This window comes from Melanotaenia boesemani, chromosome 20 (genome assembly GCF_017639745.1).
Source record: "Melanotaenia boesemani isolate fMelBoe1 chromosome 20, fMelBoe1.pri, whole genome shotgun sequence".
NCBI lineage: Eukaryota > Metazoa > Chordata > Actinopteri > Atheriniformes > Melanotaeniidae > Melanotaenia > Melanotaenia boesemani.
Window position 1 is genome coordinate 16,667,369 of NC_055701.1, and position 24,493 is coordinate 16,691,861.

The window sequence follows — 24,493 nt, forward strand, 5'->3', positions numbered from 1 at the left end:
AAAAAATTTAGCTTTAATTGGAGAAATTAAAATGCTAAATGAATTAAGTCCCCTAAAAAAATGGGAATGGTTAAAATTTAAAATGAGGGGAATCATGAGGGGAATCAGTAGTCAGGAAGGCCAGAAAATGGCTGCTAGGAGAAGACAGCAACAATCTAAACTAATATCTCAAATTAACACACTTTATAACCAAGATATTTCCATTGATAGAAAAAATGTGGAATCGCTTCAACTACAATCAAAATTAGATGATTTTTACACTGAGATGGCCAGAGGTGCATTTATTCGCTCCAAGGCGAGATGGATTGAAAAAGGAGAAAAAAAAAATTCATTCTACTTTTTTAACTTAGAAAAAAACTGACAATCCAAACAGGTTATAAACAAATTAAACATTGAAAATTGTATTACAGACGACCAAAATAAGATTGATAACTACATTTACAACTTTTATAAGAACCTGTATAGTTCAAATTATATAGATAGTGAGGCTACTTTTTTCCTGGACATGATCAGAGATATGCCTCCAAAAATCGTTGATAATTTTAAAACCTTGACAGAAGTTGAACTGAACTGGATGATGCCCTGTCTCAAATGTCCAATGGCAAGTCTCCAGCCGATGGGCTCACTGTAGAATTCTTTAAACATTTTTGGAGTGAGATTAGATTTTTAGTTTATGAGGCCTTCATGGAATACATTGACAATAACATGTTGTCACCTACCATGAAACAAGGTTTAATTACTCTCTTACCTAAATCCAATAAAGACAAACTTTCTTTGGATAACTGGAGGCCTATTACACTTCTATATGTAGACTACAAACTGCTTGCTCACGTTTTTGCAAATAGACTTAAAAGAGGCTTAAATACAATTATTGACGAGACACAATCTGCATACATAAAAGGTAGACATATTCATAATCACACACGTTTAATTCCAGATATACTTGATTACAGTTCTCTAGTCCCTCACGAAAGCCTAATCCTCTTTTTGAACTTCTTTAAAACTTTTGACTCCCTAGAACACCCTTTCTTATTTGAATCCTTAGCCATGTTTGGATTCGGGAACAACTTTTGTAGAGTAGTTCAGATGTTTTACAAAGACATCTCCAGTAGCGTCTCCCTTACTCGGGGTCCCTCCCTAAGATTTAGGGCATCCGTCAAGGCTGTCCAATTAGCCCCCTTTTATTTATCATCGCTAGTGAATTGTTGGCAATCAGTCTTAAGAACATCAACATATTGGGGAAAGAAAATCAGCCAGTTTGCTGACGACACAGCATTATTGCTCAAAAATGGTGATATGGTTCCCAAAGTAATAGATAAAGTTAATATTTTTTCAAAAGCATCCGGTTCATTTCTTAATCTCCAGTGTGAAATTCTAGCTGCCCATGAAAACAACCTAAGTTGCATTGACAACATCCCTGTGAGGTGTGAGGTCAAATATCTCGACCTAAGAGTATCAAGGAATTGGCATAATAGGGTAATCCTGAATATCTCTCCCAGACTGAAATCTATCCAAAAATCTTTAAACCACGTGATTTATCTTGTTAGGTTGCATTCTCCTGTCAAAAGATGATGGGATATCAAGTCTCATTTACCCTTGTCACTCCCTGTTTAAACCATCTGATGTTATAAAATCAGCTAACTCTATTATCTTTAATTTCATATGGAAAAACAAAACTCACTATTTACGTAAATCTCAACTGGTCAGGGATAATGAAAATGGGGGATTGAGAGTCATGGAATTTGAATCTGTAATAGCTGCTCTTAGGGTCAAATGGCTGAAAGAGCGCATTTCTCAATCCCATTCAATATGGTACCACATTCCTAACAAACTATTCAACAAGATTGGTGGTATTAACCTCCTACTTAGATGTGATTTTGAAGTACCTAAAATTTCTGTTCAGCTTTCAAACTTCCACAAACAAGTATTACTGTATGCATAGATGCTATTCACCCACAACTTCTCCCCACATAAATATTTATGATTGAACAACAGGGTTATCACCATTAACAGGAAATCTATTTTCAAATCCGACTGGTATGAAAAAATGATTCTCTTTGTTAATGATATGCTAGATTCCAATGGACAAATACTGTGCTTTAACGACTTTGCGACCAAGTATAACATAAGTATTTTTTTTTTTTAAAAAAGAGGTATCCCCATCCCATTGCTGCGTTTGATCCAAAATGCTATGCCGCTTCCCCTGACCCCTCCATCCCTGCCCACTCTATTAATTGGTGATATCAACTTGTTAGATAGAAAATGTGACAATAAATTGATTAGTTTACTCTTTAAACAAAAGCTCTTTGGTGACTTTAATTCTTGTTCTGTTGGAGATCACATTGAAGCTTCAGGAATAAAGAAGGCATTCTGGGTTTATACATCATATCCTATCTTACCTAAAGTCAAGGAAACTCATTTTAAAATAATTTCGGCTATATACCCTGTTAATAATTTTCTGCATGAGAGGTTTAAATTTGATGTGGATCCTTGCTCCTTATGCTCTTCCAAGGCAGAAACCACTGAACACCTTTTCTATTAATGCTCTATTGTTAACTTGTTTTGGTCTGACATCCATAGCTGGCTATCCCTAAGAATGAATAAAATTCCTTTGTTTGTTTATAAAGGTATTATTTATTTCATTGTTCTGTTGCTGTTTATTATACTTTGTAATGTTGCTTGTTTACACCCTAATTTGTTGTACTGACCCTAAAAAGTCAATAAATTCAGTGGAAAAAAAAGTGCGGATTTGAAGGGTGGATTCGGAGGGTCCTTCAAATTCTGTGAATTGGGACAGTACTTCGTGCACCGCAATGATGTATGTGGCCGACGAATCCGCACTTCGAAGTGTGCAGACCCTGAATTGGGACACACATGCATATGTACCTCTCAGCATCAAATAATTCAGTCATGAAAATGAATGGAAATTTGGGTTTATTTAGGCCTAATAAATTACCAATAAAACATATCAATCTCACTTTACAGGCAAGAAGCCAAAACAGTAAAGCTTGATACCATTTCTGATTACAGCAAACCTCTTTGTCTGCACTTGTAATTAATCCGTTAAAGCAGTATGTTACAACAACACACTTTCTCTGTTAACGTGGAAATAAAATCATTGTCAGGTGTTTGTGTTATGTTGACTTGATGCTGAGAGGGACACATGCTGACTAGAAACACCTAAAGAAACTGAGCAAAACGGCTTCTCTCTCGGACCATCCCTAACGCAAAAGTAAAAAAAAAAAAAAAAAAAAAAAAGAAAAAAAATCTGTATCAACTTGATACACTAGCTGTTTTTAAATTTATAACAAGCCAAATCCTTTAAAAATTGCTATGAAATTGAGCAATTTCTGCTTTTTCATAAATTGCATGCACCATTAAAACAATGTTATGAGTGAGTGAGCTGACTGTGGCAAGATGGCCGCCAGTGCGGACTTTCGACCCCACTGGCCAGCAGAGCAGGTGAGTCATCTAGCCTTGATTGCAGACATTTATGGCAACATCACCCATCCCAACACTGTCATGGACAATCACCAAGTTAAACAAATATTTAGGTGTATTGAAACGCAGTCAATGCATATAGTGGTTACTGGTACTTATTGGTACTATATTGACATTGTGTATATCTGTTGTTCTGTTGGGCGGGGATGTTGCTGCTTTATTTTATTGCAATGAGTTTGCCAAATTCTTCACAGAAAAAATCCAGAATTTCAGACAAGCAATTGGTTCATCAACAGCAGATTCAACAGACATACTGTGTCCTTTGAAAACCAATTTAAACACCATGACAGTTTAATCCCATTAACAGCAAAGAAATGGGCGACATCTTATGCCAACTGAACTCCTCCTCCTGCTGTCTGGACATCCTGCCCACAGGTTTTCTCAAAAAGGTCTCAAAGACTGGATCCAGATCTGTTACAGATTGTGAACTTGTTTTTAATTTCGGGTGTTTTTCCAGAACTTCTGAAAACAGCTGTAATCAAACCTTTGCTAAAAAGGACAATTTAGACAAGACACAAATTAACAATTACTGGCTGATCTCACATCTTCTGTTTCTGAGTAAGATCATTGAAAAAGCTGTTTTTCATCAGCTAAACGACTTTTTAACACAAAACAACTGCTACCATGTCTTCCAGTCAGGTTTTAGACACAGCGCTGAGATGCTCTGACCAAAGTCATTAATGACATATGTTTAAATACAGATGATGCAAAAAATGTCAGTTTTAGTCTTACTGGACCTCAGTGCTGCTTTTGATAAAGTTGACCACAATATACTACTTAAACAACTGGAGAACAAGTTGGCCTCTCTGGCACTGCCCTAAACTGGTTTAAATCTCATTTAGAGAACAGAAAGTACTTTGTGTATATAGGTAACTTTACATCTGAGCAGACAAGAATTACATGTGGCGTTCCCCAAGGTTCCATCCTGGGGCCTCTTCTGTTTAACATCTACATGCTCCCACTGGCATAGGTTAGAAAGATAAACAAAATTAGTTACCACAGCTACGCAGATGACACAGAGATATATATTACAATGTAAGAGGCCCCGTACAGGCTCTTGTTAAATGCATTTAGATGCATTGAGATTAATGTCTGAATGTGTCTGAACTTTATTCAGTTGGACAAAAACAAAACTGAGGTGAGTGTCTTTGGAGCCCCAGAGAAACGACTAAAGGCCACCTATAAAAGGTCTATACACCTAAAAACCACCAACCAGGCCAGAAATCTGGGTGGATTGATGGACTCAGACTTTAACTTTGAGAAACACATTAAGGGAATCACAAATTCACTCTACTATCACCTTTAGAATATATCAAGGGTAAAAGATCTGATGTTTCAGCATGACCTGGAAAAACTAGTCCAAGCTTTCATCTTTAGTCGGTTTGATTATTGTAACAGTGTCTTGTTGTGGAATTTTATTATCAAAGATCACACACTAAGTGAGAATCAAACAAAGTATTTTTATTAAGAGCTGATCAGGCAATGGGAGTCACACAGTCAAACAGCTTTGGCTGAGCGAGTCCGCAGAGATACACACGGGCTTGGTTAATATAGACTCGCATGGCATGATATTATTCAAGGTCGTTGAAGCAGATTCTCAGTACACTGTCTTCAAACCCTGCACAGCCTGGTACAAGGTTTCTAAAGAATGTTAACAGCGATGTGATAACAAAGAAGAGCTCATTACTAAACATTTTCTGGGTACAGGTTGTTCTCCTTCCTCAGTGAATCATAAGTCAAGGTTTTTAATAATACAAAGTATAGTCTACAGAATACAAGGGTTATGTATAAATTTTCCATTACAGTCTTTACAGGTCTACCTAAAAATCAATTAGACACCTGCAGCTGTTTCAGAACTCTGCTGCTCGAGTCCTCACTAAGACCAAGAAAGTGGATCACATCAGTCCAGCTCTGAGATCTTTACACTGGCTGCTTGTCCGTCCGTTCTCTGCTGCATTTATAATTTATATTTAGAAGTCCAGATCTGCATCTGTTTCTTTTAAGCTTGAATTTTTAAACTTGATCATGTTTTAATGCTGTTTTTCCCCCACAGTGGAACTTTATTTCTTGCATTTTACCTTAGCCTTTTCTTTCTGTTTTTATTTATTTTATTTCTTTTAATGTTATTTCTCCCCGCTGAATGCTTTTAATATATTTTTTATACACACAAATAGAATTATACAGTCTGGCTAAAATCACTTGAAAATACAGGATGTTATTTTATTAGTTCATTCCTTTTTATTAGTCTCTACCTCCCTCATGTGGTTAAAAAGCATGATTACACATCCACATGGTTCTCATCCAACAGGTCTTTTAATCTCCTGACAGAAATAGTCACGGAGATTTAATCTGAATAGTGTGATAAGAACAAAAGATATGAAAGAAGGGTAAAGATAAACCAACAAGAAAAGCAATCATCAAATCAAATCCTATTTTATCTACAAAACACTTCTCATACAAAAAGAAGCACAAAGTGCTTTACATAAAAAAAAAGGCACATCAAAACAAGTTTTCACACACCTGATCATAAATACTCTCAAATACACTCATGCACACACACAACATGCATGCATTCCCCCACCACCATAACCACTCACACCCGCTATGAAATATGCACCATTAAAACAATGTTATGAGTGAGCGAGCTGACTGTGGCAAGATGGCAGCCAGTGCGGACTTTCGACCCCACTGGCCAGCAGAGCAGGTGAGTCATCTAGCCTTTATTGCAGACATTTATGGCAACATCACCCATCCCAACACTGTCATGGACAATCACCAAGTTAAACAAATATTTGGGTGTATTGAAACGCAGTCAATGCATATAGTGGTTGCTGGTACTTTACTATATTGACATTGTGTATATCTGTTGTTCTATTGGGCAGAGATGTAGCTGCTTTATTTTATTGCAATGAGTTTGCCAAATTCTTCACAGAAAAAATCCAGAATTTCAGACAAGCAATTGGTTCATCAACAGCAGATTCAACAGACATACTGTGTCCATTGAAAACCAGTTTAAACACCATGACACAGTTTTATCCCATTAACAGCAAAGAAATGGGCGACATCTTATGCCAACTGAACTCCTCCTCTTGCTGTCTGGACATCCTGTCCACAGGTTTTCTCAAAAAGATCTCAAAGACTGGATCCAGATCTGTTACAGATTGTGAACTTGTCTTTAATTTCGGGTGTTTTTCCAGAACTTCTAAAAACAGCTGTAATCAAACCTCTGCTAAAAAGGACAATTTAGACAAGACACAAATGAACAATTACAGGCTGATCTCACATCTTCTGTTTCTGAGAAAGATCATTGAAAAAGCTGTTTTTCATCAGCTAAACGACTTTTTAACACAAAACAACTGCTACCATGTCTTCCAGTCAGGTTTTAGACGGCACCACAGCGCTGAGATGCTCTGACCAAAGTCATTAATGACATATGTTTGAATACAGATGATGCAAAAATGTCAGTTTTAGTCTTACTGGACCTCAGTGCTGCTTTTGATAAAGTTGACCACAATATACTACTTAAACAACTGGAGAATGGGTTGGCCTCTCTGGCACTGCCCTAAACTGGTTTAAATCTCATTTAGAGAACAGAAAGTACTTTGTGTATATAGGTAACTTTACATCTGAGCAGACAAGAATTACATGTGGCGTTCCCCAAGGTTCCATCCTAGGGCCTCTTCTGTTTAACATCTACATGCTCCCACTGGCACAGGTTAGAAAGAAAAACAAAATTAGTTACCACAGCAGATGACACAGAGGTATATATTACAATGTAAGACGCCCCGTACAGGCTCTTGGTAAATGCATTGAGATTAATGTCTGGATGTGTCTGAACTTTATTCAGTTAAACAAAAACAAAACTGAGGTGAGTGTCTTTGGAGCCCCAGAGAAACAACTAAAGGCCACCTATAAAGGTCTATACACCTAAAAACCACCAACCAGGCCAGAAATCTGGGTGTATTGATAGACTCAGACTTTAACTTTGAGAAACACATTAAGGGAATCACAAATTCACTCTACTATCACCTTAAGAATATATCAAGGATAAAAGATCTGATGTTTCAGCATGACCTGGAAAAACTAGTCCATGCTTTCATCTTCGGTTTGATTATTGTAACAGTGTCTTTACAGGTCTACCTAAAAAATCCATTCGACACCTGCAGCTGTTTCAGAACTCTGCTGCTCGAGTCCTCACTAAGACCAAGAAAGTGGACCACATCAGTCCAGCTCTGAGATCTTTACACTGGCTGCCTGTCCGTCCGTTCTCTGCTGCATTTATAATTTATATTTAGAAGTCCAGATCTGCATCTGTTTCTTTTAAGCTTGAATTTTTAAACTTGATCATTTTTTAATGCTGTTTCTCCCCCACAGTGGAACTTTATTTCTTGCATTTTACCTTAGCCTTTTCTTTCTGTTTTTATTTATTTTATTTCTTTTAATGTTATTTCTCCCCGCTGAATGCTTTTAATATATTTTTTAAAGCACTTTGAATAAATAAATTAGCCTTGCCTTGCCTTTAGAGAGTGAGAGTGGTGGTTCATGCAGTTCACACAAATAGAATTATACAGTCTGGCTAAAATCACTTGAAAATACAGGATAATGTTATTTTATTAGTTCATTCCTTTTTATTAGTCTCTACCTCCCTCATGTGGTTAAAAAGCATGATTACACATCCACATGGTTCTCATCCAACAGATCTTTTAATCTCCTGACAGAAATAGTCATGGAGATTTAATCTGAATAGTGTGATAAGAACAAAAGATATGAAAGAAGGGTAAAGATAAACCAACAAGAACAGCAATCATCAAATCAAATCCTTTTTTTATCTACAAAACACTTCTCATACAAAAAGAAGCACAAAGTGCTTTACATAAAAAAAAGGCACATCAAAACAAGTTTTCACACACCCAAACGTAAAAACACACACCTGATCATAAATTCTCTCAAATGCACTCATGCACACACACAACATGCATGCATTCCCCCACCACCATAACCACTCACACCCCCCATCCTATTTTGACTCTAACCTCTAGCGTCTGTCTCTTTAACTGTATATTAAGAAGGAAATGAACATCTGGCCTGATGCTGCTGTGAGGAAACAATATCTTGGGGATTTGTTCACACTGGAGCCAGCCCACTGTTGACCACAGAGGCTTCTGCCCCGGAAACCACACAGATCATGGCAGGCCAGAGTCCACTACACAGCATTGCAGGACCCCCAAAGCCACTAAGACAAGGGACAAACAGACCAGGCAGGTATAGTCCCCGACATGAAGGATCCCCACGAGGAAAAACACTGGAGTTAAAAATGTTAAACAATAAGACCAAATAAAGGCACAGCAATAAAAACACTTGCTGCTGCTGATGTTTTCTCATTGTTTTTAGAAACTCATAAGTGAAACAACATTTCTCTCAGCCTTGACCACGTCTCCTCTGACATTTACTGTTTTAAGGCAAGAAAATATCAGTTCATGGACATGCCTAAATGCATTAAGTAATGCATGTAGATCAATTGATCAATAATTCTCACAGTTATTATACAGGACAAAGATAATAAAAACATTTTTAGTTTAAATTCCAAATGGCAAAATGGCCATAGTCCTGGTTGACCTGGTTGACACTATTCTACGCTGCTCAGCCTCTTTCTGTCTTCCTGTTCCTTATCTTTCCTCTCCTCCATCTCATCACTATAGCAAATATTGAATGTTCAGTATGTTTTATAACGAATAATTCAAATAGTTTAACCAGCATTTTAAAGGGTTAAGAATCTTAAAATTATTGAATGTTTGGTATTTTCATCTAAAGTGATTTATAAAAAAACAGAAAAAATACTGATGTGTGATGATTTTATAGCAGTTTTATACACATGTACATATTTGCCATGAGAGTCCCGTTTCTGACACTACAAATGTAATATAATTAATTTTGTTTCTAATCTTTAACATATGCAAGTGTGTAATCACCACCAAAGACCCATTCCTCTATATTATATAGAAAATAATTAATTGTTTTTTGTAATGAATCAGGCATTAATTAAACTATTCATACTGGCATTTAAATGGTTTAAAGCCTAAAAATGATCGGATGTTTGGCCTTTTTGAGCAGAGCGGAAGTTGTTTAAAGCAGTGGTTCCCAAACTTTTTTACTCAGGGACCCCCTTCATACATATACTAAACGTCATGGACCCCCTGCTCCATCCTGTGATGAAACCATGCTTGGTTTTAAGCTTTCAAAAGTGAGATTCTCACCATAAATAATGTATTTTGGTTGAGTCCTGTCCTTTCATAAAGCTAAAGATAAATTAACCATATAGCCTTACTTTTTTCCCTTAAAATGGGGACAATTTGTGGACATTAATCATAATGGTTCTAAAGTTCAAAACCTCAGAGACCTCCTGTGCTCTTTGGGGGAACCCCTTGCAGTGTCCCAGACCCCAGGTTGGGAACCACTGTGTGATGCGATCATGTCAATATGCATCAAATCTCTGAGGAATGTTTCCAACGCCTTGTTGAATCTATGCCACGAAGAATTAAAGCATTTCTGAAAGCTAAAGGGAGTCCAAGCTAAAAGCAAGGTGTAACTAATAAAGCGTTTAAAACATAAACAACCAATTACTTACAGATATTAATGAGACATATAAAGCAAAGATTAAAAAGAAATATTTGAAATTGGTTACATTTAAGTTCAAATCTAAAGAAATTTAAACCTACAGAAAAAACATGTCTGTTTTATTTCTGTTCTAAAATACAGGAGATTTGTTGTTCTGATGACTTTTACTAGAAATTGACTGAACAACTTCTAATATAAAACAAAAAGGTAAAACAAAAGCTGAAGCCTCGCTGTTTATCAGTAACATTTTTCCATGAATCCATATCTCATTCACAAGGAATTAAAATTAACCGTAAAACTCCAATATTGCGTGAAGGTGGGCGTCTGCTCTCGCGCTGTCAGACAAATACGTGAAATTACGCATGTGAACATTCGGTTACACCATGGAGGATTTTTTTGTTGGAGGACTGACACCTCCTCAGTCACTGCTCTGACATCTGCCTGAGTAAAGACGTTTCACTTCCGCGCGGACATTCACGTGTCTCAGATCTTGAGAGACAATCATCGTAGACAAAGCTGTACGGTGAGTCTTTTTATTATTTATTATTATTTATGAAGCAAGCAGGTTTGCCTCTGTATCCACCTACAAGGTTTAACTTTATAACTTTATTAATTAGTGAATAGCAAGAACAGAAAGCTTTAATTAGCGCTCCTGTTAAATATTAATTAACTTATTAATAACTCATAAAACTTTATGATGGGTTAGATGTGCAGATTATTGTTTATAATTAAAATGTTAATAGTTTATACTTACATTTTTTTCTTGAATTGAAGATTGTTTTCCTGCCTTTGCCGCATTATGCTGAAAAGACATTAATAAGTTTTAATTAGAACCATAACTGGTTGATTTATGAGCCCATTTTAAATGCTACATGATACAGGAAACAATCATCATTTCCTTTGAGCAGATTCCATGTCTGGAGAGTTAACTTGTTTACAAGACACAAAAACAAAAATGAGGATTTGTGTGAAAGTGTGCCATCTTCACTGCACATAAAAATATAAACAGACTTAGAATTTGAAGTCAGCAGCACTTAACACTAGAAGTCCCAGAGAGGGGTCAATTGACCTTTCTACCTTTACAACCCAGAGATGGGTCGATTGACCAGTAGGATTTTAGCTAAAATCCTGTCTTAAGCTGCGAACAGCTTCTTTTGTTTGTAGACGAGTCAATTACTGGCACACCCCAGGAGGGCGCATACTTAGGGGAGACACTGTAGACTCTTGAAACTGGACTGTCAACTTTTGCCCAAAGCTTGGCTTGAGACACTGCTTGGTCCCCTGAGTATGAGATTGGAGTAGACCTCAAACAGATTCAGAAAGGTTTTCCTGCATTCTAGTATATTTCAAATAATTAAAAATATATTTGATATGATATATGATATATACCTCCTCGACACATTTGTGTGCTTTTAGAAGAAAAAAAAAAAGATAATCATTGTGGGCCTTCAATAAAAAAGCAAACAATTTAGAATGATATGACAAAATGATGAATTCATATTTTTTTTAAAAATCACTTTAAAAGGTCCAGCTCTCCTCTTTTCATACAAATGAAAAAATACAAATTTTTCAGAATTTTTTACCAATTTTTCAAACTTTCTAACCCAATGTTCATATGTCCAAAAAGCCCAAGCAATGAACAATTTTGAATATTTAAAATGAACATTTTTTGATTGTGGTGGTACAGGCAGGGTCTGTGAGTAAAATGTCCAGAAGCATTAGTGTCTAAGTCAAGAGGGCATAAATGTCAACATGACAAAGATATAAAAGAACAACTGTGAATTTTTTCCAATGCTTTTTATTTTTGTCATAAAAAAAACAACAAAACAGTTAAAATAATGCAAGTAATGAAACAATTTCACAAATATTTACACAAGGCTACAGTGGCATGCCCTTGTGTGAATGGCTTTTCTGCTCTTTCAGCAGTCCGTCTGTGCTAAGTCCAAACATGCTTGGCACTTCCATGGTATCTCCATCCTGCATTTGCCACATGTGTATTTGTAGCAGTCAACACATCTTACAGTTGCGCAATTGTTCTTGCATCGATGGTTGACCTGACATTTTGCCCTTTTCCCAGGGCTAGGTGTGGGAGGTTGCTGCTGAAGCAGTTGCTCCTTATGTGCCTTCTTCTGACTCACATGAGAGTTGGCCAACTCTTTCGCGAGCTCAACCAGGAAGTCCACTCTTCTCTCCTGCACTCCGGTGCATTCCTTATGAAGAACATGAGCGTTCCGTGCCGCCATGTCGATCATGTTGTAGAACACGGCGACTGGCCATCTCCGTGTTCCTGCACGCACGCTGTACTCCCGCACCATCTGGTCCATCACATCCACACCACACTTTGTGGTGTTGTATTGTGTGACAGTGTTTGGCTTCCTTTTGGTGGTATTCTCAGTCTCAACCACATTGTGCATGCTGCTGAGAAGATAGACAGTCTTTTTCCGTTTCGGCGCATATACTGTGAGTGTTGCACCAGTGGTGGAAAACACTCGAGTGGTGAATTTAGTGTGGTCCTTCAGTCTAGTTGACTGAGGAATTTCCCGGCGAATCTTGTTGACTGTGCCAAGGATGGTGGTTTTCCGGCTAAGCAGTCGTTGCGCAAGGGACAGCGATGTAAAAAAATTGTCTGTTGTTACAGTTCTGCCCTTATCCATGAACGGCTCCATCAGCCTCATCACTACACTCTCAGAGAGTCTCTCTCCACTGGGACGACTGGGGTCCTTGCCAAGATATGGCAGGATATTGCAAATGTACTTTGATTTCAAGTCACAAGCCAGCCAAAACTTAATGCCAAATTTGTCCGGTTTTGTTGCAATGTACTGCAGAAAACTGCAGCGAGTCTTTGTCGGGAAAAGCTGTTCATCAATAGTGATGTGTCGACCAGGGTTATAAGATCTGATGCAGTTATTGACAAAAGATTCCCACAGATTAGAAATTGCAGCAAACTTATTTGTCTCCACTCGCTCACTGCGTGTGAACATGTTATCAAAGCGTAGGTGTTGCATGATGTTTTGGAAGCGCTTTCGGGCCATAGTAGCAATGATTCGTGGGTTTCCCAGCTCTGCTGACCAATTGTCACGTAGTGATGGAACTTTCTTCACCCCCCGCAAGATAATAATTGCAATAAATGCCATTAGTTCTGGGAGGTTCATGAACCAATCTGCCTGCTCCTTTTGCCGTGCATGCTGAATGGTCCATTCTTGAATGCTACGAAGCATTTCAAGTGTTATAAAACAGAAGAAGCTTTGAAGACGAGTCCGGATACTTCTTCTGGCCTTAGCAGTTGGCTCTCCATCTGTGCCGTATGGTTCTATTGGGGTGAAATTGAGACATGTCCCCAGCTGTTCTTCATGCCACACTGTGCCATCTTTAGCCATCTCTGTCCTCTCACTTCCCAACCGAGCCCTCTTTTCTGGCAGTGGAGCAGTCTCATCATCTGCAAGGTAAACAATTTCACAATTTCAGAGGACGAAAATAGGATGTTTTGGAAATAAGATTAAAAAAATCCTTTATTTGTACCAAAATGGAGAAATTCCAGTGTTGCAACTCACAGTACAGGACAAAGCAGAAAGAAAGAAATTTGTCATACCAAAAAGTTCAATAATAGTTTCAAATCTTACCTGAAGACTGCTCAGAGTCAGAGTCCGAATCCAGCTGAATTTGTATCTCTTCTCCATCTGAGTCACAAGGGTTTGTATCGCTGAGGATCAGGTCCAATGCCTGCTGAGTTGTAAGCCGCCTCTGCATTTTGCTTCCTTCTATTTGTTCGAGGTGAAGCTAGCTACTATTTATCCCCCTCAGCCCACCATCCCCCACTGCCACAGAATTTACCAGACGTTTCAAGGTAACAAGGAGGGGCTGGATGCAATGGGTGCATTCCTCAGGTAATGGCTGCATTTACAAATGAAGAGATGCTAATTTTTGCCAGCAGAGTCGTCAGTTTGGACTAAAGGTCTTTCGACCCTTCTCTGGGACTTTAGGGAGACATCAAAATTCCTGGGACTTCTAGTGTTAAAAAATAAGTTGTGGGTTACATAAAGAATATGGGTGTTATGGGTTGTGGGTGATATAGCTATCAGAAGATGAACTGATATTGGGTGAGAGTGTTAGGGTTGGGTATAAAGGGAGCATGAATCAAAGGAGTTACCTGTACAGTGGATTGTGGCTCATCCCTTTGTGCAAAACTTCCTCAAAGAATCATCAGAAATTTACAAAGAAATGATTCTCTGTTGCAAGATTGCAAAGAATCTATGCAGGGATACCATGAAAACCCCTTTTTATTCAACAAAGTCCACCACTGCAACCAGAAAGTGAACCTCATATTGTAAAATGAGGAAGCTGTTTCAGCTTTGTTGAGGTCTCTGGAGCATGAACTGATCTCAGATGTAAAGAAAAATAGTGAACATGTGAATTTTCACTAGTCTTTCCTTTTTTCCAAACCAGAAAGCTAGATTAAAAGTACAACAGAATGCATTTAATCGTATGCGGTCTTTCTTACAAAAGGTTTGTATTGACTTTTTTCATGTATTTGTTGTCTATACTGCATATTCCAGTGCAGGGTCATGGGGGGACGAGTCTATTCTAGCTGCTAGTAGGTGAGAGGCAGGTCTGGTCAGGTTGTCAGCCCATGGCAGGACCAACAGAGAGATAACCACTCATGCTTGCACCCAGGGAGAATTTAGAACTAACATGCATGTTTTTAGACTGTCAGAGAAAGCTAAAGTGCCTGACATTTAAAATCCTCTGTCTTCAGATCTTCGTGTTCTTTTTCTAATTGCAGACCCCACTTTGTTTCAATTTAATTGAGAGCGCTGTAAATGAGTACAAGTTTCAACAGTTTCAGGGCAAATACTATAGATGAGAAGGACCAGGTTAAAAAGATCAACAGCCAGTGTTTATGATGGCGTGGAGGTGCATTAGTAGTCATGTCATGCTGGACATTGCATCACTGCAGAGGTGAATATTGGAATTTAGGAGAGAGATATACTACACTCTTCGTGTATTTTAACTGGGTTAGTAATTGTTATTACAGTATGACAATGCCAGCACTATTTCACAAGTCACAGCTGTATGACTTTGTAGACACAGAATGCACCACCAAAACACTCCCAGATGATCTCACTGTGTGTATGAGAGGAACTGTGAAGAAAATGAAAGTCATTTCCTTGAGTGTGTGTGTGGAAAACAGAAGTTTAAACAAAAAGTCATTTAACAGGTTTTAAGTTTGGTTGCACATAAGAAATCTGCCCAATTTCTCAGGAAATGCAGTTCGTTTTACAGCGTTTTATCTTTTTTTACTCCAGCATCACACAAAAAATGAATGAACAGAAAAAAAATAACAAAACCAAATAGCAGTTTTGTTTGGTCACATTTTTAATAATTGTCTGGAAATATGAGGAAGGAGTTAAATGTGTTAAATGTTAAGATACAAAGTTATTTATAGAAGGTGATCAGTACAACTGAGCTTCTAAAAAGCAATCAGCACAACACTGAATTCATTATCATTTAATATCTATGAAAATAGGTCATTGGATGTGTTTTTACAGCGAGTACAAAAAAATATAATATAAATATTAAAAAAGATAATAAAAATGATAAAGAAAATATAATAGAAGTTTAAATTCTTGGCACAATTTGATAAAGTTAAACGATTTGGCATGGAATAATCCATCTGAATCTGCTTCCTTTTTCTTTGGTATGTCTTTATTAAGCTAAGAACGAGCTCAAACTTGTCTTTATGTTTATGGTTTGGCTTCCCAGTAATCTCTGCTGAGATCTTGGTAGAACAGGGAATGATATTAGTTTGGGAATGTTCTCACCCATATACCTATTCCACAGAAAAGAAGCAACATGATATTGCCCCTCCCATTTTAATGCATTCACTTCCTATTGAAGAACATCCCAGCGAATTCTCTGTAGAGCTCATTAGAGCTACTTTCGGAATGGCTGAAATAAAGGACCAAGGCTGAATTTGGGGTAATGCACTTTGAAAACAATGTTGTTGGACCTCTAACACCCATATGAAATTGTTAAAAAAAAAGGATAATATAATAATATAACATTAAAAATATTTCCCTATCAAACATAGTTAAAAAGATTAGATGCATAATATGAATAGAGCCTGACAGGCAGGCCTCTCATTCACTGAGGAAGATGTGAGAATATTGTGTTACATTTTAAGTGTGAAGAGGAGCGCCTACCTTCTGTTGATGGAGATAATGTCGCCATCTCCCCGTCTTTAATTTACATATCATATTGAAGCTCTGTTTGCACATTCATCTCCATCATTTGCATTGAAGAGACATGAAGTGTGCTAACCAGTATCCCGTGATGTGATGAGTGTTCTTAATGTGTTGAAAACTGCATAAGTGTTTTGTAAAATGTGTTTAAGTAGATAGCCATAAGCAATTAGCTTTTATCACCTGATTTAATTTTGGGATTAAACTAACGGATTAAGAGGAAAACGGATGAGAAAAAGTGTTTGCAGAACTCTTTCTAACCTTGATAACATCATACAGAGTTTGCAACTGTCTTTCTAACTTCCTCTTCTTGTTCAAACACTCAAAATAAACCATTGTTACGGTCAGCTGCTACATTAACTCTAAACTAACATCAGAATGTTGGATGTTGTGTTTGGGTATCATACTGATAATGGATTTTGTCTCCTACAGACAAAAATGCTGGGAACGTCTGCACCAACTGTGGACCCTACACCCAGCAACTCAACCTTCCTTGACTCAGAGTTTCGTTATGTGCTGTTTCCAGTCATCTACAGCATCATCTTCATCCTGGGCTTCTTTGCGAACATCTACATACTATTTGTCCTGCGGTGCCTCCGTCAAACAAAGGCCATGGGAGAGATCCGCATTTACATGACCAACCTGACCATCGCTGATCTCTTTTTTGTCTGTGCCCTTCCGTTCTGGATTGGTTATTATATTCGTGGGGGCGACTGGGTCTATGGAGAGTTTATGTGCCAGCTGACAGGCTCCTTGTTTTTCATTAACACCTATGGTACCGTCCTCTTCCTTGGAGCTATCAGCTATAATCGATACTGGGCAGTCACAAAGCCACTGGATGCAGCCTCCTCAGATCACAAGTGTCGTGGGATCATTGTGTGTGCCGCTATCTGGTTGTTCACTGTGTCTGCAACCATTCCAAACTGGTTAACAGAGGCTTCCCATACTGACTTAGAAAATGAAAACTTAACTCGATGTTTTGAGGGCTACCAGGATAAAGACGATTATGACAAAAAGAAAGTGGCCATCCTTCATTTCTCAATAATTGGAATGTTTTTTGTTGTCTTTTTCCTTGTGGTGGTCTGCAATTTCCTTATTGCTCAAGCGTTACTTACTCAGAAAGCTCCTCAGGCAGAAGTGCGATCTGCGACAGTCTCATCCAAAATGTCCAGAACCATGTCGTCCTTAGGTCGAAGGTCCAGAGGAGTGAAACGGAGGGCTCTGCAGATGCTCTTTGCAGTGGTGGGAGTATTCATTCTTTGTTTCCTGCCGCACCATATAGTTCAAGGCCCCTGGACGTTGACAGTGCTGCAGATCAAAGATGGCTGGGGCCACATGGACTGGGGCCAAGAAACCCGTCAAGCAATTAATGATGCACATCAGATCACCTTGGTTCTTATGAGTCTCAATTGCATTTTGGATCCTGTGGTTTATTACTTTGCCACAAGAAAGTTTAAGAAATTCATTGTGGCCCATATTAAAAAGTTTGCAAAGGGAGAAGGATGCTTTTCTACAGTTACCACAAATGTTTCTCCGGACAGCAGAGATCAGAGTCAGAAACTCCAGAGTATTCACCAACAGCCCAAAGAGGAATGACTCAGTGTTATGTAATATATGTACATATTTCAAGAGGGAAATGTAGAATTTTACTTCTGTGACATTTCAAGCTACCTCTAAAGATTATATGCTAATCTTTTGTTGCATCATTGATGAACAGGACAGAGCTGGAGGTAGGATGGATAGAATCGGGATTGAATATAATAGAGGGACATCCCATGTTAGATGTTTTGAAGACAAAGCCAGAGAGGCCAGACTGTGATGGTTTGGGCATGTACAAATGAGAGATATATAGTGGAATATATCAGGCCTTAAGGAAGACCAAGGAGGAGATTTCTGGATGAAGAGGAAGAGGACATGAAGTTAGTTAGTATGAAAGAAGCAGAGGGTGCAGAGGTTAGGGTTAGATGGAGGGAGATGATTGTGGCAACCTCTGACTGGAATAGTTGAAAAGGAAAGAAAATGTATGGGTTTAATGTCGGCAGCTTCAAACTCAGTCTCCCATAAGCTTGTAAAATGGTCATAAAATGTAGCCTATTGACCGTAAGTGCTTACATATAGGAATTTAGTTCTAAAGATATAAAATGTCCAATGAAAGGAGTGTTATTCAGTGCTGGTTGGAAATAGTTCTATTTTTTGGAGGCTGCAGGATGTGTGTTGGAGTTGTCATCAGGAGACATTAGTTTGGCTCTCATCTGATCCAATACTTTTTCCTTTGTAATATTTTTTTTATAATTTCATTTTTATTTTCACACATGCTTTTGTCAATGTATTAAAAAATACTTGTAACAGGTGCTGTGTAGTTCCAGGGGTGGGACGTATAGACACTGCAAGCCCTGCATGCTACCCCTCTTTCTCGTATCTTAGCAGCACAGCTCATCTGCAACATGAAAGCAGACTTCACCTCCTAAAGACTTTTTAAAGCCATGTTAATGCGACCTCACACATCTCGATTGACCTGGAAGTTGTGGAGCTGTACTCTGTATTGTGCAATGTTTTTGCTCTTCCTGTGTAAACTAAAAAGCTGATGAAGTGTTTATTTGTGTTATTTATGTCATAGCACTGGTGTTTAACTCAGAATGTATTCAGTCAAATATGAATATATTTAAGGTTTAGCCACATATTTTAGCCACTAGAACACATATAAACAAATTTCACATGCATGATGTCCCATCAATAAAATAAGTGACTCGTGATCTCTGCTTACAGTTTTTGTTTTTTTTCCAGTTTTGCCAGGACAAGGTTTTAACCCTCTGGTGCATGAATTATTACAAAACAATACCACACTTTTTTAAATAAAATATTTTACTTCTACAGACATGCACATTAATGTTTTTCTGTTTTTTAATCTTATTTTAACTTTTACTCAGTGTATGGATATTTCTACTTTATTTATTTTTTTTATCATTTGATCATTTTCTTGTCCTGTTTATCACTGAGGCAAACTTGGTAATTACAATGTATGTATATATACTATATCAAATGTAGTTATTCTTTATACGTGGCAGAGTATTAGTGACTCACTAATGTCCAATAAAGTTGCTAATTTACAAGCCACACCCATGCATACATTTAAAAACAGCCTTTAAATATGTGTCCACTGTAGTGGACACTATGCACCAAAGGGTTAAATCAAATCAATTCCAATTTATTAGTATTGCACATTTAAAAAAAACAACCAAAGTGTTTAACAGTTATCAGAAGCAAAAGACAAAAAAACAAAACACCCGCAAAAGCAAATACAAATAATAACAATATAAAACAAATTAAAATGTATTTTGTTTGAAGGTTAAAAACAAAAGCTTCAAAAAACTAAAAAGAGTTTTCAGTTTAGCCTAGAAGATATTTATGGAGGCCGAGTCTTTAACTGAAATAAAAAGGCTGTTCCAAAGCTTCAAAGCTATTAGAGAAAAACAACAATGTAATGGGTCGCTGCACATTTTAGAGCCTTAAAAACATATAAAAGAATCTTAAACTCAATGTGATATTTTACTGGAAGCCAGTGCAGAGACATGAGGACGGGGGTGACGCCGTCTCTTTTCTTTGTTCCTGTTATGAGTCTAGCTGCAGCATTTTGTACTATCTGCAGATGAGACAGAACAGTGCTGAGGTAACTGATTTTAAAATTTTCAAGAAGAGGAGCGGCTTAATTTTGGCTACTCTTCTTAACAGGAAGAAACAAGATTTAACCAGAATTATATCCTGCATTGTGACACCAGGGAGCAGAAGTTAAAAGGCTCAATTTCCCCTCTAGCATCACATTTCAACATCTCCTGCAGCAGAATCTCCCTATGATTCATTACAACAGCAAAAACTAGTCCATGTAATTATCCGGCTCTTTGCTACATGCTGTAAAGACTTTGTTTACATTTACTTTGAGCTTGTTTGTTGTTGTAAAAGAATAAGCATTTTGTGAAGCAACTTTGCCATCAGACCGGTGTGATTTCTATCTTTTCTTTTTCATGTTATTTCAATAAAATAATTTTGGGTTCAATTTCTTTTATTGTGGTGGTTCAGTAATTATTTATTCGTTTTTCTTACAAATCAGCTAGAAGATGGCAGAGAGACAGTTACTTGCTGACTGAAAAAGATAATGAAAACATTTCACCTACAACCATCACAGCACAGAACATCATATTTGGTCATTCACGTTAAGAATAAGATATGAAAGTAGATCATTTTCATTTACTTTAGCAAAAACTATGATCTCAGTAAATACAGAGCTCAACATGCAAATACAGAAGTACCTAACCTTTGTCTGCTTCTGAACAAAACACTCTTTCAGTCTGTTTTTTATTTCACTTCTCTACCTTCACTAAGATCGTCATTTATGACAGAGTTGAGTACAAATTTTCTCCAGTAACATTGGTGGGATCGAGATTGGTGTAAGCGTGGTTAGTGCTTGTGTAATTTATGTACACATCTCCATCACTTTCAGCTTGTGGGAAACCTCCCCTGGTAAACAGAAATCCATGGTTACTGGTAGTTAGTCCATGCATTTGGCATCAGACAGCTAATAAAATGAAAAAAGCCCAACGTATGAAAAAGTCAGACTTACTTTGATGCTACTGCAGGTCCTGCAGCACCTATAAGGAACAGAAAATACATAAAATGATAAAAATAAAGCTCTTTAAATTTAAATTTGACTGAAGTGGAAGTGCTTATAGATGCCGTTTACCTTTAACTGGAGTGCTTGACACAGTCGGTGTGGCACTCCGTTTCTGGCAGCCCATCCAGATAAGACCAGAGATGATGCTTATCAAGCCCACAAGAGAAAGGACAAAGGCAGCTAATCCTAATTTTCCTTCCACTAATGGTAGGGAAATGGCAGAAAACATAAAAGATTAGCTGCAATATTTCTACATGTCCTTATTCAGGACATTTACTGATGTTTTTTTTAGAGTATTGAACTTCTTGTGTATATTTAGATTTTGTTCCTCAAATGGAAACTCATTACTTCCTAAGCATGAACTTCATGACATGAAAAAACATGTATTTACTTTATCTTTAAGCCCCCAATAACCTGCATTAGCATTAGTAAATATTGGGCAGTAGTGTCCCAAATGCCAAGGATATAAAGGAAAAACGACCAACCTGTTGCTTGCACTGAGACAATATAGACTGTGTGATCTGGGCTCTCGCTGATCTGAGATAACCGATTCTTAGCATAGCAGCGGTACACACCACTTTGCTCCGGTTCAGTGAGGAGCAGTTCCCTATCACTGCCCACGTCGCTCCAGGTCTGGTTTTCTTTGTGCTTCCAAAACCAAGTGACAAAAGCTGTTACATTGGGAGTGCTGCAGAGCAGGTGTACTCTTTGACCTGCTGCAACTGGGTAATCTGGTGTGGCCACCACCTGCAGGGGAGGCAGATTTTCTACAGTGGAGGTTGCTGCAGAGAGAGCAGGCAGTGGATGAAGATGAATACCAAATACTGTAATGTACTATTTCCTGTCCAGGCCTACTTCAGATTTTTGTAACTGTTTGTTCAGGGTTTGGAAAAAAAAATATTTTAATGTAATTTATAACATTTGCAATTCTTAACATTGTTGATAAAACAAAAAAGGGAAACAAGCAAAAGAAGAACAGTGGCAACACTTTACTCATCTGTCTGTTTACATTAGAATTATTTCCTGGCTGGTCCTTCCACACACAGTAAAAACTAAGTTTACCTCAAGTGATAAGCTAATGTGAGTAAGCTTAACTAAAAGTAGAGACCAAAGTAAGCCTCACTTATTAAAGATATTTGCATGACTGACTAATTTTGAGTTTATAAGCTGGTTAGTATATATATATATATATATATATATATATATATATATATATATATATATATATCCAGTATTACCTTTTGTTGTGATTGTAGTTGAATTCAGCTCAGTGGACCTCTCTGTAGTATCTGTGGATTTAACTGAAAACAAGGACGACACAAATTGTAACAATGCAACTAAATCTCCAATTTTGGATGATTTTAGAAAGATAAATGTGAAAAATGTACATACCTATGCTCTCTGACAGAAAACAGAGGAGAACAAAGCTGAGCAGCATGTTGTCTGAAATGATCAAAAAGCAAATACAACAGGTGCACAAGTGACTAGTTTGTTATAATCAAAATGCAGGTGAGGCTGGGGGAAGTATGAGACTGGAAAACAGAAAGAAAGGAAGTTCTAACTTCCCTTTGAATGATAATTTAAAAACACCACTAATTTTATTCCATGATTTTGCTCACAGGAAGCAAAAAGCAGTGTGCAGTCATAGTTTTTACTACTAAATATCTGGATGGAAAATCAGCAGAGAATGACGATAAAAGCCAATCTCACCCACAAAAGTCTTCAGTTTGTAACATTTAAAATCTCCCAACGATTTGTGACCTGCGGGAAGAACCATTTACCAGACTCCTCTAACTTTTAATGCATTCTCTAAATTCAGAGCTGGCAGGCTCTCAGCACACTTGGCTACAAACATTTCAAATCTCCAACGGTGGTCACCTTCAGGCTCAGGCTGTGATGATTGTAGCAGTTTCACAGGTCGGCATCAGACCTCCAACCTGAGGCCTGGTACACACATAATGACTCTTTTAATCTGGTTGAGACCTCACACGTGAAGATAAAAAAAAAATCAGTTTGTGTGTGGTGTGCTCTGAAAATGTAATCACAGAACAACACACACAAAACGATGCTGTCCCGCAACTGATAGACAATCTAGTCCTCCGTGCCGGACAAACGTCGAAACGTAGAAAAAGAACCATAACAACAACCGGTATAAAATGAAGAAGAAACACAGTAACAATCGGAAAACACAACACACAGCATGGAAGAAGATATATAGGATGAGGGAATGATGGTGGTCTTGGGACTATTGTTAACAGAAAAAGCCAGAACTGAAAAAATAACAGACTGGAGACGGCGTGAACACGGACTTTATTTACTTCCTTGTTCCCCAGCCAGCTCACTCTCTGCTACATTACGTACCACGTCACCATCCACGCAGTCACAATGCACGAGGCATTCCTGAGAAATTGGCTCTGAAATATTAAACATGTTCTATATTCCCAATTATCGGCTACAACCCGTTTCGAAGCAGATTATCTGGACAAATCGGCTCGGGTGTTTGCTGGGAAAAGGCAAAATCAGGACAAAAACAGCCAAAAATTGTTGGAAACAACGAAAACCTACAAGATACCGGCTCTCGTGGTCCGGAGTTTGACACCCCTGTTTTACAGGTCTGAATAAGTCACAGAAATCCAATAAATATATGTCAAACGGGGGCACAGGGGGACGTTCACAAAATACTGTTTAAAGATCTGAACAGTTAAAGTTTTCTAAGAATCAGTTAAGCTGAGCTCAGACAGGAGACCCAAAAGCAGGACTTCCGAGACCAGTAAAAGTTAAATAGTTTATTACAATAACAGGCTTGGATTCAGATCAGGTTGTCTGGCTCGAACATCACATGAAACAGGACTTAACTGGCAATGGGCTAAGGAAAACACACAGATTATATACAGACAGGAGGAAATGGATCCCAGGTGAAATCAATCAGGACAAGACAGACACAAAGGCAGGAAGAACAAGACACCTGAAACGAGAGGAGAGTTAGAACTTCAAAATAAAACACTCAAACCAAAACCGGAAACAGACTAGACAACAGAAAACTTAACCAAATTGACTGGACATAACAGGATCTAAACCAGGGGTGCCCAAGACCGGTCCTCAAGATCTACCATCCTGCAACTTTTAGATGCAACCCTTCTCCAACACAGCTGAATCAAATGACTGGCTCCTTACCAGGCCTCTGCAGAGCTGAATGACATGCAGATGACATCTGCTTCAAGTGTGTTGGAGAAGGGTTGCATCTAAAAGTTGCAGGATGGTAGATCTCGAAGACCGAACTTGGGCACCCCTGATCTAAACTATGCTCATTAACGTCTTCTGAAATCACACATGTATTTTTAATCATTTTCCCCCATGCTGCACCAAGATTTGACTTTATCCTTAGTTTTATTCATGTGATCAGAACAACTTCCAGGTTAAACAGGTTATTTTATTCCCTCAGTATGTATCCGCTGGTGTTTTCATGTGTCAG

The 24,493-nt window shown here is 37.9% G+C and overlaps 2 protein-coding genes across 4 annotated transcripts; one reads left to right on the forward strand and one right to left on the reverse strand.

Annotated features, from left to right (window-relative positions):
• Positions 1–10,554: 10,554 nt before the first annotated feature.
• Positions 10,555–23,961, forward strand: LOC121630656 (platelet-activating factor receptor-like). Of its 3 annotated transcripts, XR_006008570.1 has the most exons (3): positions 10,555–10,639; positions 16,788–18,993; positions 23,951–23,961. XR_006008570.1 is itself a non-coding variant. In XM_041971061.1 (2 exons), the coding sequence occupies exon 2, from the start codon at positions 16,794–16,796 to the stop codon at positions 17,949–17,951; it is 1,158 nt and encodes a 385-aa protein (XP_041826995.1). In that variant the 5' UTR covers positions 10,555–10,639; positions 16,788–16,793; the 3' UTR covers positions 17,952–19,166. The 3 variants fall into 3 exon arrangements, 2 of the variants coding, with proteins under 2 accessions (XP_041826995.1, XP_041826996.1); XM_041971061.1 differs by lacking the exon at positions 23,951–23,961 and having other exon boundaries at positions 16,788–19,166; XM_041971062.1 differs by lacking the exon at positions 23,951–23,961 and having other exon boundaries at positions 10,556–10,634; positions 16,788–19,167.
• Positions 19,619–23,018, reverse strand: LOC121630658. The gene is made up of 7 exons (XM_041971063.1): positions 22,900–23,018; positions 22,414–22,464; positions 22,260–22,322; positions 21,507–21,803; positions 21,091–21,222; positions 20,971–20,998; positions 19,619–20,867 (listed from the first exon to the last, which is right to left on the reverse strand). The coding sequence occupies exons 2-7, from the start codon at positions 22,457–22,459 to the stop codon at positions 20,741–20,743; spliced, it is 693 nt and encodes a 230-aa protein (XP_041826997.1). The 5' UTR covers positions 22,460–22,464; positions 22,900–23,018; the 3' UTR covers positions 19,619–20,740.
• Positions 23,962–24,493: the final 532 nt, after the last annotated feature.

Excerpts from the sequence above, each read along its gene's own strand:
- LOC121630656 (XM_041971061.1), top strand. The coding sequence starts at position 16,794 with ATGCTGGGAACGTCTGCACCAACTGTGGACCCTACACCCAGCAACTCA.
- LOC121630658 (XM_041971063.1), bottom strand. The coding sequence starts at position 22,459 with ATGCTGCTCAGCTTTGTTCTCCTCTGTTTTCTGTCAGAGAGCATAG. Across the intron at positions 20,999-21,090 it reads GTCAAGCACTCCAGTTAAAG|GTGCTGCAGGACCTGCAGTA; the intron begins GTAAACGGCATC and ends TGTTCCTTATAG. Across the intron at positions 20,868-20,970 it reads GGACCTGCAGTAGCATCAAA|GGGAGGTTTCCCACAAGCTG; the intron begins GTAAGTCTGACT and ends TCTGTTTACCAG.